This window comes from Cyprinus carpio, chromosome A17 (assembly GCF_018340385.1).
Source record: "Cyprinus carpio isolate SPL01 chromosome A17, ASM1834038v1, whole genome shotgun sequence".
NCBI lineage: Eukaryota > Metazoa > Chordata > Actinopteri > Cypriniformes > Cyprinidae > Cyprinus > Cyprinus carpio.
The window spans coordinates 17,486,065-17,498,137 of NC_056588.1; the positions used below are offsets into that span (position 1 = coordinate 17,486,065).

The 12,073-nt window shown below is 37.0% G+C and overlaps 1 protein-coding gene across 1 annotated transcript in view; it reads left to right on the forward strand.

Moving 5' to 3' along the window:
• The first annotated feature begins 835 nt into the window (after positions 1 to 835).
• Positions 836 to 12,073, forward strand: part of LOC109064655 (metastasis-associated protein MTA1-like) — a 41,615-nt gene continuing 30,377 nt past the window's right edge. Inside the window, exon 1 of the mRNA XM_042774299.1 lies at positions 836 to 1,137. Within this exon, the coding sequence (XP_042630233.1) occupies positions 1,110 to 1,137 (28 nt within the window). The 5' untranslated portion in view covers positions 836 to 1,109. The remainder of the gene's footprint in view (positions 1,138 to 12,073) is intronic.

The window sequence follows — 12,073 nt, forward strand, 5'->3', positions numbered from 1 at the left end:
CATTTTCAGACGATCTGCGTCTCTAACTAATGCTCGGCAGGTAAGGGATTTTTCTGAATTCATAAATCTAATGTTCTTTTTCCATTTTGCGTATTATGGAAAGACTAATGATGTTTGGCTGGTAGAAAAAAAACAAAGCAAAGCAATGGAAAACGACACAATATGAGCTTGGTCTAACCCGAGGAAAAGCTGATCTTTGATTTGAACCGCTATGAATGAATTTACACAGATTCCGGTTTATGAATCTGTTCTTTTTCCAGACAAAGCCTCTGTGTATTGAGAAAAGACTAATGATTGTTAAAAAAAAAAAAAAAAAAAAAAAAAAAAAGCACAAACACAAAACAACACAAAAAACAAAATTAAAAACAACAAAACATAGCTTTAACTTTGAAAAAGAATCATATCAGACATTTGAGCCTACTTTTTGACTCAAGCCAACAAGCAGCCGTTCTAACACCATAGCAACTTCCTACCCATGCCCTAGCAACCTGTCACACACACCCTAGCAACCATATTCCAACACGGCCCACAGCAAGGTTTTCATATTGCAGACACAGCAAGGTTTGGACTCTCAGCTCCAACATTGTGATAGCACCTTTTCCCATTTTCTTCTACTTATTCTAGTTAATGTTTCTTTATAGAGAGGAATGTCTTTCCTTGCTCTCTTATACTTGTTTGTTTATCTTTTTTCAAACTCAGTCTGAGAGCAACAGGTGTTTATTTGTTTCATTTCGCCTCTAGTGGGTCCAAAGTAGTACAGCAATGGTTCGGTCGTTTGAAGTAGGCGGGGAAACGCGAGTGATGCTGCCCATACAGACCCTCTTTCCCCTCCCTCTTGCGCTCTCTCCAGCCTGTGGCCCGAGTCGCTGCTCCAGAGTTAAGGATTCCGCTTTGTTGGGAAGGTGCTCCTAAACACGCGGGTGATTCTGAGCGCGATCGCCCACACCGCCCCGTGGAACGCGGCTGCATAAAAATATGTGCACTGTCTCTTTAAGATCCCTTCACTGGTCCGCTTCGTATTGATCAATCCACCATTTTCCAGCGCACAGCACTCAGCGGCGGAGAGAGAAAGCCCTACCTGGAGACGCCAGGCAGTACCGGGGGCAGTCATGGCAGCCAACATGTACCGGGTCGGAGGTAAGAGAACGCGCTTGGTAAAAAAAATGTCGTGCCCTTTTTTGTGTGTTGCTCTCGTTCATGCTTTTTCGCAACAAGGCTTAGCAGTTTTAGGTTTGTCCTTCCTCTTTTATGTTTTAAAGTACTGTAGGACTACAGTGAGAGGATGATGATGGTGATAGCGAACAGCGAGATGAAGAGGAACCCCGAGAATGTTTTTAGTAACGTTACTAACTGGCGCAACATTTATTGCCGTTAGCACGATGTAGCGCGTCCGAGTGTCATTGAGTATTAGTAACAAACTCACACATTTACACAGAAGAGACGCGTTTGAGCTTTTAAAGTTATAGTTTGAGCCGCACGCCTCACTTAGGACACCCTGACGGGTCGGACACACTCAGTTTTAATGGGAGCGGACGGTACAGTGTCAGATCTTTGTCTTGTAACTGAGTTTTTATAGATATTGGATGTAATGGATGGAGGAAGAAAGTTTTGGCACATAGATGTAAAGTCAGCAGATTGAGTCCAGTGGTCATTGTGTATGAAAGGAGATCAAAATTTAGTGTATGTGTAAAAAGAATGAACTTAAGTGAGATGTAGCTATATGCTCAAAATAAAGAGGGAAGATGACAGTTATGCACTGCTGTTGTTATAAATCTGGGTCACATTTAAAAGGTGTTCACGATTATCTGTAATTACCTTAATTATCTATTATGGCTGAAGCTGAGGTACCTAGGCTATTTAAAGGAAGAGTTCGCCAAAAAAAAAAAAAAAAATGTGCCATTTACTCACCCACCTCGTGATGTTTCGAACCTGTATGACTTTCTTTTTTCTGCAGAACAAACACAAAAGGAGATGTTAGGCAGAATGACAGCCCCAGTCTCCATTCACTTTCATTGCTTTTTCCATACAGTGAAAATGAATGGCGATTCTGTCTCCTTTTGTGTTCTGCGGAAGAAACAAAGTCATACAGGTTTGAAACATCATGAGGCTTAGTAAATTATGCCAGAAGTTTCATTTTTTGGTTTATCGATCCCTTCCAGTGATTGCATTTGGCTCAGGAACTGATTCCCTGTTGGTATCAGTTCTCCATTAGGATACCAGCTATGCTGATTTAGGGAGAATGAATGTGTGCTTACAGTGTCCAGTGTGTAATTATATGCATAATGAGTGTATTGGGCTTCGGGAGCTGATGAACTTGGTCTAACCTGAAGAAAAGCTGATCTTTGATGAGGACCGATATGAGTGAATTTACACCCATTGTGGTGCACAAATCTGTTCGGCAGCCCAGCTGTCCTCAAAATCTTGTTTTCTGCCTGGATGTTTCTGTTTAAACCTTTTCCTGATGTGTGAAGTATACTGTATACAGTATTCAGATGGTTTGTGTTTATAGAATATCTGGATCGTCTACTACATTTGTGAACGTGTAGTATACAGGCATGCAGTATCCATCCCACAAAGCAATGCGCTTGGCTTAACTTTTAATTTGCAGTTTTGCAACTGAACTGAAGTAATATCTGACAAAAATGACCATCTTTACCATCTCTTAAAGGAACTGTTCAGCCCAACATGAAAATTATGTCATTAATCTGCTCACCCATGTCGTTCTAAACCTATAAGTCTTTTATTGAAGATAAAGATATTTTCCATATTCTCTCATAATTTTTGTCCACAAAACTTCGGTGCTTCTATTGGTTTATTGAGTGATTGTGTTAGTAATGAATTTGTATAAGGCGGTTTAATCAAAGTCATCTGAATAGACACAATCCCTATGATGAACAGATTTAATTTGTGGTTTCATTTTTCGATGCACATAGAGCACATCAACTCTGCTAAACACGAAACTTGCTTGTCACTCAAGAACTGACCTCATTTGGAATGACATGAGGGTGAGTAAATAATGACATAATTTTTTTTTTCGGGTGAACTATCCTTTTAGAATGTTCTTATCATTCTCAGGTTTTAATTTAGACTTATTTAAACATGGTCATGTGACAACAGTGTATTATACCATGGTTTGAAATAGTTAGCGTTGAATAATGCATAAAAAATAGAGTATTTGGTCTGTACTACTCAGTATGCAGTGCAGTATATTCTAAACAGGTCGCTCTTCTCATTGGATATCCTGTACAGAGATGAATCACAGGTTTGTGAATGCGTTCGTTCAGGACTTTAAGATCATTGTGTAAATATCTGTTACACGCTCCTCCCTGTGTTTGCAACATCCTTGGCTGCTGAGGCTGAAAATGGCCCCAGGCACTCCATCCAGCAGAGAGTCTCCAAGGGCCTCCATACCTCTGGCTACTGCATCACCTGATACATATCGACATCTCCTGCGCTCTCTCCATTTCTCCTTTCTCTCATTGCTCTAGCATGGACCAAAAGAAGCACATTGACCAACCTTGGATTGGAGCAAAGCCAGTTTTGCACTATTTTACACCTCCATGTTCAGATCTCTGCTGTGCACCCTACACTTAGCGCAGCCGTACTAATTGCTGATTGCTGAAATGCACCATAACTATCATTTGGATCTCGTTAAAGCAGCCCAGACAGCTTCCCGTGTTGAAGCGTTCAGAATCCTCCTGATACCTCCAATGCAATCATCGTTTTCCATTGAGTGGTTTTTGGCCTATCGAATTTGGAAGCAGGGCCATAATGGTTAAAACAATGCACTGTGAGGGAAAAACAAAGCCTTAGCGTTCCTTCCTTGTCTCCTTTGTCCTCCCTCACACTTGATGAAGGTAGTCGGCCTGAATTCTCTCTCATTGAGCTAACGGCTTTTCTCTGGCTCTCTTTTCTTCTCCCAGAAGGGAGGCTTCTCCTAGACTCCAGCGTAGAATAAATGTGCCAAGAAAATCAGAGGAAAACAAATTCAGAAATGATGGAAATGGGCTAAATCACTTTGCGATTGGTGGCCTTGAACTTGGGATGGGCCAGGTTTGAGTGTGGAGCCACTTGATGAGAAATGTGAGCCATTGGGCAGGACACATTGAGCAGAGATATATGGTATTTGGGATGCTTTGCAAGGTGTTCGCTATCTTTAATATGTGTCTGGTCAGTGTGGGCCACAATGCAAGTGGATTTCAGATTCTTCTGCCTGGTACAGTAGCCGTGGCCTACTGTATTACAGGGTGCATTTTGAAAATGCATTTTGTTCCCCGTCCACCTCAGAGAAAGTGCGGTTGCTTCAAAGTTTTGTTCATGCTGAAGTGAGTCTAGTTGAATCTTCTGTAAATCACAGACCAAGCTCCTGTGCCTGCAGAACATCGCATAAGGGTTAATGATGTGATGCTGTTTTTTTTTTTTTTTTAATTAATTTCTGAATTTGAAGTTATTTGATTTTTTTGGAGTGTAGACTGTCAGTGTGATACTACTGTTCTGATGTCATAATGAGGATAAAAGCCTCATTAAAAGAATGAAATTCTTGAAAAGAAAACAAGTTGTTTGGCACAATCTTTTATTATTGTTATTTCTTAGAAAAAATATTTTAACAACTGCATTACTGCTTATTAATATTTGAAACATTTGATATTGTGTGACAAATCAAAATCATGGAGCCCAGCCAACATGCAAGAAAAAAAAAAAAACCTAAACAGGCAGTTGTATTTTAGAATGGCACTTCATGTCTTAGTCTTATGGTGTTTGTGAATTAGAGGGCCAAATTCAAGTCTGATTTTCCTACTGATTGTAAAATGTGATGTGGTTTGACTTACCAAAACATTTTATGATAGTTATTTTTTTAATTGTTAATAGATTATAGTTATAGTTATATTTGTAAAAATAATTTTTTTTAACTTTGAAAAACATGTTTAAATGTTTTCTTTTTTAATATTAAAATGTTTGTTCACATGTATTAAAGGTGTAATTACTGTACATTTTTTTAAATTATTATATGTGAATTATTCTTGAAAGTTGTGTAATATATCAAATATATGAAACCAACATTAATTCAAAGAGCATAGTTTTAAGATATGGTAGATTTTTAAGTGACTTTACCATTTCTTTATTGTGGACATTTATATATGTCAAGGAGCCATCAGGCTTGAAAGATTTCAGAAGAATTGGATGTGCTCGTCTTCCAAAAAGTTCAAATCATAACTGATGCTAATCATTAATTTGAGTATGTGTATTGATCAATTTTAATCAATTATTAATCAATTCCACAGAAGTCCTCTGAGCACAGCTCACAGCGCAAAATGCAGAAAAAACTTCCTAGATTCTTCCCGGGCCTGTATACAAAACCGGACGGCAGGGATTGCCGTTCTATAATATTTAAATACAGGTAATGATGGCATTAGAGAAACTGTGAGTTGTCTTTGCCTAGCAAAACATCAGTCGAGGCTGCTCTGAGCACTGTGGAGTCCTGAAGCACCTCCCCAGGAGCAATTATCTCTCTAGTACAGTTGTGTGATTGACAGTTAAAACAGCAGCATGATCATTTATTCAATAGTTCCTCAGCTGGCAGAGACTTTTTAATGAGATGAGTGGAATGGAGAAAATGCTCAAAGGATTAGCCAACTAACCAGTTTCTGCCATTACTTTTTTGGTAGCTTCAATTTATGATAAAGTGTTCAAATCATTGATTTTTTTTAAAATCGATTTGACCCTTGATCCATTAGCTCTAAAAAAATGCCTGCAAGCAGTTGCTGTGTTCTTAGCAAACTAATTATGGAGTTTTCATTCATTGCTGAGTTTTTTTTTTTTTGCACCTGTGTCTTACTCCATGACCTTACTAAGCTCAATACCATGTAATTTCCATCCTAATGACTGTGACGATGATATATTTTAGGTTTCTGTTTTTGTCACCGGGATGTTCCCCCAGTGGTGAAATCTAATTGGTCCAAATCATGCCAGTCAAAATTGGTCCCGTTTACTTTCTACTGCACATTCCTGGTCATGTTATTTCAAAGAAATAAAAGTGTTGCTGTGCTTTTGAAATAACTTTACTTTTTGGCTGTCGTGTGCTTTTAAAATAACTTTACTTTTTGGCAGTCGTCTGCTTTTGGGTTTATTGGTTGTTGTTAAGCAAATAGCTGTTTTGGCATTGTTTTAGTCTACAGTTGTACAGTTTAAAATCTTGCCAGTTTTATTGCAGTGATTCAATTCCCATTAAAGGGATACTCCACCTCAAAATTAAAATTTTGTCATTAATCACTTACCCCAATGTCGTTCCAAACCTGTAAAAGCTCTGTTCGTCTTCGGAACACAATTTAAGATATTTTGGATGAAAACCGGGAGGCCTGTGACTGTCCCATAGACTGCCAAGTAAATAACAGTGTCAAGGTCCATAAAAGGTTTGAAAGTCGTCTTCAGAATACTCCATCTGCCATCAGACGTGCAATCTGGGTTATATGAAGCCAGACGAAGACAAACAGAGCTTTTACGGCATGGGGGTAAGTGATTAATGACAAAATTTTCATTTTGGGTTGGAGTATTCCTTTAATATAATAAAGAAGATGATATCAGTAGTATTGGCCAAAATGATCAATTTGATAAATAAGCTTTGAGACTCCATACTGAACCTTTGGGATTCTTGAAATGCTCTCAGATGTGAACTTGACCTTCAGCATGTGCCAGTGAAAAAACACATCACATAGTTGATGCTGGTTGTTCATGCTTATTCAGGTCTGGCTTCATTGTGGAATGGAAGTTTTACAATCCAATCAATTACCCATAAATAAAGTATCCGAATCAAGCATTTTATTTCTCTTTGAATATCCCTTGTAAGTGAAAGTGAACCGTAGTGAATGGAATTTGATGTTGGCTGTAATCATCAAATACTGTATGCTGTGATTTTTGTAGGTTCATGCAGCTTTTTTGGTTTTAATGTGGATAGAAAAATGGCTTGCTACTGAATAGCTGAATAGTCTGGTCTAAACAACCACAGAGACATATAAAAACACAAACACCACTGCAGAAATCCATAGCTCTTATAGTCTGGTGACTAGTCAAATGCTTTAAAAAAAATTGTGATATCCCTTTTATCCTGAAAATTTACTGGTACTCGTCCTGTTCTCGTTTTGATGATGCTGGACAACATGATCACCCTGTTTTACACATAGTTGTCACTTTCATGCAACTTCAGGGCTGAAATGATTTAATCTTAGAATTTATAAACAAAACAGAAAATGTGTAAATTTTATGTTTGGGGTCAATAAGACTTTAGGAAATAAACGAATACTTTTGTTTAGCAAGGATGCATTAAATTAATCAGAAGTGCACGGATTAAAATTCTCTGTTGCTGTGGTGGATTTCTGTCAGCTAGATTGCAGAGAGGCTATGCATGAGCTCAGTGCAGGTCAGGGTCAGAAATTAACAAGGGCTTAGTGCAAAAATGCCACCAAAATGAACATAACTGCCCCCCAAAATAAAGTACAGTGGAAAAAATTGCCACTTGAACAATTAAACTAATTTGGATCTGACTGTCATGATTAAAGCAAAATTTTAAAATTAACGAAAAGTGTCAATTGCGGCATTACATTTAGATTTGTTCACAATAGGGCAATAGAAAAGCTGTTATTCAAACATCAAAACACACAAAAAAAAAAACAGCTAAAACATCATTCCTTAAAATGCTATTGGTCTAAAATGTTTTCAGTCAGATTTTTTATTTTTTTGCTATAATCCCTGTTAAAAGTGTCAGTGAAGACATTTATAATGTTATTATATATCTCCATTTCAAATAAATGCTGTTCTTTTAATCAAAAAATCCTGAAGTGTTTCATGGTTTCCACAAAAACAGTACATCCATTTTCAACACTGATAATAATAAGAAATGTTTCTTGAGCGGCAAATCAGCAAATGATATCTGAAGAATCATGTGACACTGAAGATTGGAGTAATGATGCTAAAAATGCAACCTTGTCATCAATGAAATAAATAAAATTGTAATATATATATATATATATATTATAAATAAATATATAATTATAATATATATATATATATATATATATATATATATATATATATATATATATATATATATATATATATAATATATATATATATATATATATATATAATTTATATATATAAAATAATTTTAAATTGTAATAATATCTTACAGTATTACTGTTTACTCAAATAAATGCAGCCTTGTTTAAAATTTTTTTTTTTTTTAAACTTACCAGCCCCAAATGTCAACCTCACTAATATCAGAGCAGTCCCTACTATATACAGTGAATTATTTAGAGTATAATATGATCTTTGTCTTTCAGTTTCTGGTTGATATCCAGCAGGTTTAGGTGTCCGGTGCGTTCAGGCCCACCGCTGTTTTTTCCTCGTGGTTCCGTATTGTTGGAGAAGGTGTTGTATAACCCGAATCCCTGAGCCGGAGGCAGAGAGCAAGAATAACCTAAGAGCTGCACTAATGCTCTGTGTATGTGTTTGGCGCATAAGCTTGAATTAACTGGTATTGCCATAGTAACGGATGTCTCATGGGTCCCGGTCTGATTGTCCTAAGACAGGGATTGAATGGCCTCTGTGCACTCCCAGGCCCTGTGCTGGCTGGGGTCTCTGCAGCGGCTGAGCCACGGAGAGTCCAACTCTGGGCAGCCCACACTTCCTGAAGTCAAGCATGATTGCATATGTGCTTGCATGGTTTTAGATCTTCGATTTAATGAGGTCGACAAGTTTATGCAAATATTTTTAATAAAACTATATTACATTTTGAGAGTGTTCATCCATGCAAAGACTTTTTTTTTTTTTTAAATGACTGTTGGCTTGTTTGTTGTATCTCTCGCTCTTTGTCTGTCTCTCTTCACTCAACTTCCTCTGGCCTGGTTAGACTCCCCGCACTTAACTCTCTCCCTCTCTCGCGTTCTGTCTGTCTTTCTTTCACCCTCAGTCTCAGTAAGGCTCGGCAACATGCACGGATTGGATCACAGGAAATTTGACTGCACTGTGATGTCACAGGCTTGTCGTGTGCTGATTGGTGGGGGGATGGGGGCACAGCAATCGCTGTGGGCACAGGCAGGAGGGTTGGCAGAAGCTGTGAGAGATGGTGGTGATGCCCCCAAGTCATCTGCAAGCTCCTCTCGGTTCTCTGCCAGGTTCTGTGTGAGGTTCTGACTCCATGTCGGGTTTTGCTCTGAACCGGGAGGCCTCTGGCAGAACTTGTACTCATTTAATAAGCAGCAAAGAGGTGTGGTCCTAGTCTTACAAGCATTCACACTGATAGATACAGTCAGACGCACATGGCTGAATGAATCTCAGATGGAGTGAAAGATTCAGGGGTTCGCAACCTTGTTTGGTCATCTACCGTTTTTTTTTAGGTCCCAAAGTTCTTGAGATCCCATCGCCCCAGTTATATCACTGAATTAAACTGTATACTGGATCTCGCAGGCAGCAAATGACAATCACAAGAATAACAATCCATGTTACTATGCAATCAGTAAAGTTATGCTTTATTGCTTGTAGCTGTCCTTGTTGTAAGATGATAGTGTGGATCTGATCTAAACTATTTCTGGGGACACCAGAATATGATGATCCCCTTTTGAGAGACCTCTTCCTTAAATATAAAGGTTTATATCCGTAAAATAGAATAAAATAGTTAGAAACCAGAGTGAAAAGGGGAACAAAATTTTCCCCTAACACTCTAAGATCCCAGTTTGAAAACCCGTTACAGAAAATTTAGATCAATACTTGGTCATAGTGCAGACAAGATCGCTGAATCTTACGTTGTGCAAGTTGCTGCATTTTTAGGGCTCTCGGTTATTGATGCTATATATTATAACCAGTTTTCTTTTATATCCATGAATGCCTATGTTAAATATAACATTTTAAGTGCAAGAGAAGCTACAAATTTTATATAACAATATATATTTTCAATATATTTGCAATTGCAAAATTGTCTTTACTGTCTCATTTTGATCAATTTAATGCAATGTTGCTGAATAAAATAATCATTTCTTTCAACCTTTTGAACGGTATTGTAATTTAGTCTAATCTAAACTATAAAAAAAATGCATTCAAAAATTGAATTAAAAAACAAATCTAAATCTCTGGTTTTCTGTGTTTGTGGTTACGTATTGTTTATTAGAGTAGACCCACTGTGTGTTCTGTGACATTAAATAGATCTGTTCGAAAGCCTGAGCAACGTGCTACAGATCACATGTTTGCAGAACAGCCAGCATACTCTTTTTGGTAGAAGAAAAAAAACAACAAACAGGAACATACTGCCTCCCAGACTTTCCAAGACAACATTAGATCATCGAGACTGTGTAGAGAACGTACCAAAGCCACTTCCTGTTCCTTTTACAGCCGGCGGTGCCGTAGATTGAGCTTATTTGAACAGGGCCAGCACTGTGTTCACACTAAGGCCTGACGGTATAAAGTGACAGGTGATAAAAGCTATCTGTTGCATGTAAATCCAAGTTTCGTCCTGCTCCATGTAACACAACATTAAACATCAAATATATTCTAAATTGGATTGTTGAAAAATGCTGGTAACTAAACTTTTTCGCTTCCCATTGACTTCCATTGTATAGACATAAAATATAATGGAAGTCGCTGAGAACCGAAACTGTTTGGTTGACAACAAGATCTTGTTTTGTGTTCAGCAGAAGAAAGAAAAGCATACAGGTTTGGAATGACATGAGGGTGATGACAGTGATGACAGAAGTTTAATTTTTGAGTGGACTGTCTGTTTAACCCTCTGGAGTCTAAGGGTATTTTTGGGGCCTGGAGAAGTTTTGTCATGCCCTGACATTTGTGCTTTTTTCAGTTTCTTATAAATATCTAAATGGCTAAAGTCTAATCTCACTGTAATCAGCACAAACTAGGCTATAATAATATGTGAGCAGCATGTATGTACATGATTGTGTTTTTGAGGAAAAAAAATGTTATGCGTGGTTAGTGAAAAACTAAAAATGTTAAATCACTTGAATAAGGCAATAAAACACATATAGAAAATTGGTTCCCAGGAATTTGGAGAACTGGAGCTTGTAGCCTAGAATTTTTCTTTCTAATTGATGTGAAAATCATCTTGTTTACTCACTTACAGAAAACAATATATTGATTTAAATTTTCTAAGACACTTTTTGTTGGTAAAAAGTCATATGCGAGTAGGCGTCAACTATCAAGAATTCACACCTGAGAAGACAAAGGCCTGCATAATGAGCTGCATAATGAGCCATTCAGTCAGCTGTGTCACTGAGAGGGATGAGTTACAAGAAAGAATGTGAGGACAAAATAAATGTATATAATTTTATGTTTGTAGTTTATTTAGAATATATTTAATTATCCCACAACATAATTTAATATTCACTTGTGAGTGCAGTTAAACAGTTTATTAGGAACAATCAAAGCTGACTTTTCAAACTGAATTTTTTGCATCATTAGTCACACAATCCTTCAGAAATCCTTTTAACAATCTTATTTTCTACTAAAAAAATATTTATTGTTATCATTATCATTATTATTATTATTATAATTATTATTATTAATGTTGAAAAGAGCTGAGAATATTTTTTTTAGGTTTTTTTAAGGGGGATAAATTGAAAGAACAGCAATGATTGTTACATTTGTTACAGTTACATTTATTGTTACATTTATATTATGTACATCAAGCTTTTGAATGGTATAGTAGTGTATATTGTTATTGAAACTTCATAATATTTCACTTGATTATACATTTAGTCAGGAATTATAGTTTGGAAAAAGTCTTTGGAAAAAGTCTAACTAGTAAAATGTTTACACGTTATGTGAAAACTAGTACAAGTATATAAATAAATAAAAAAGAGACTTACTCATGTTTATGATCTCTGCTGAATAAAGTGCTTCATTCTTTTTTCTGAGGAAATCTCAAATCCTCAACCACATCACATCTTTTTGGGGTGTGATTATGTCTTATTTCTCTCATCGCGAAGCAAACAGTAAAATAAAAAAAACTTGAAGAACAGTCTCGCTGTTGTCTTCTGTTGTGTGGGCGTATTCAAAAGCCGCGCGCTTCAGT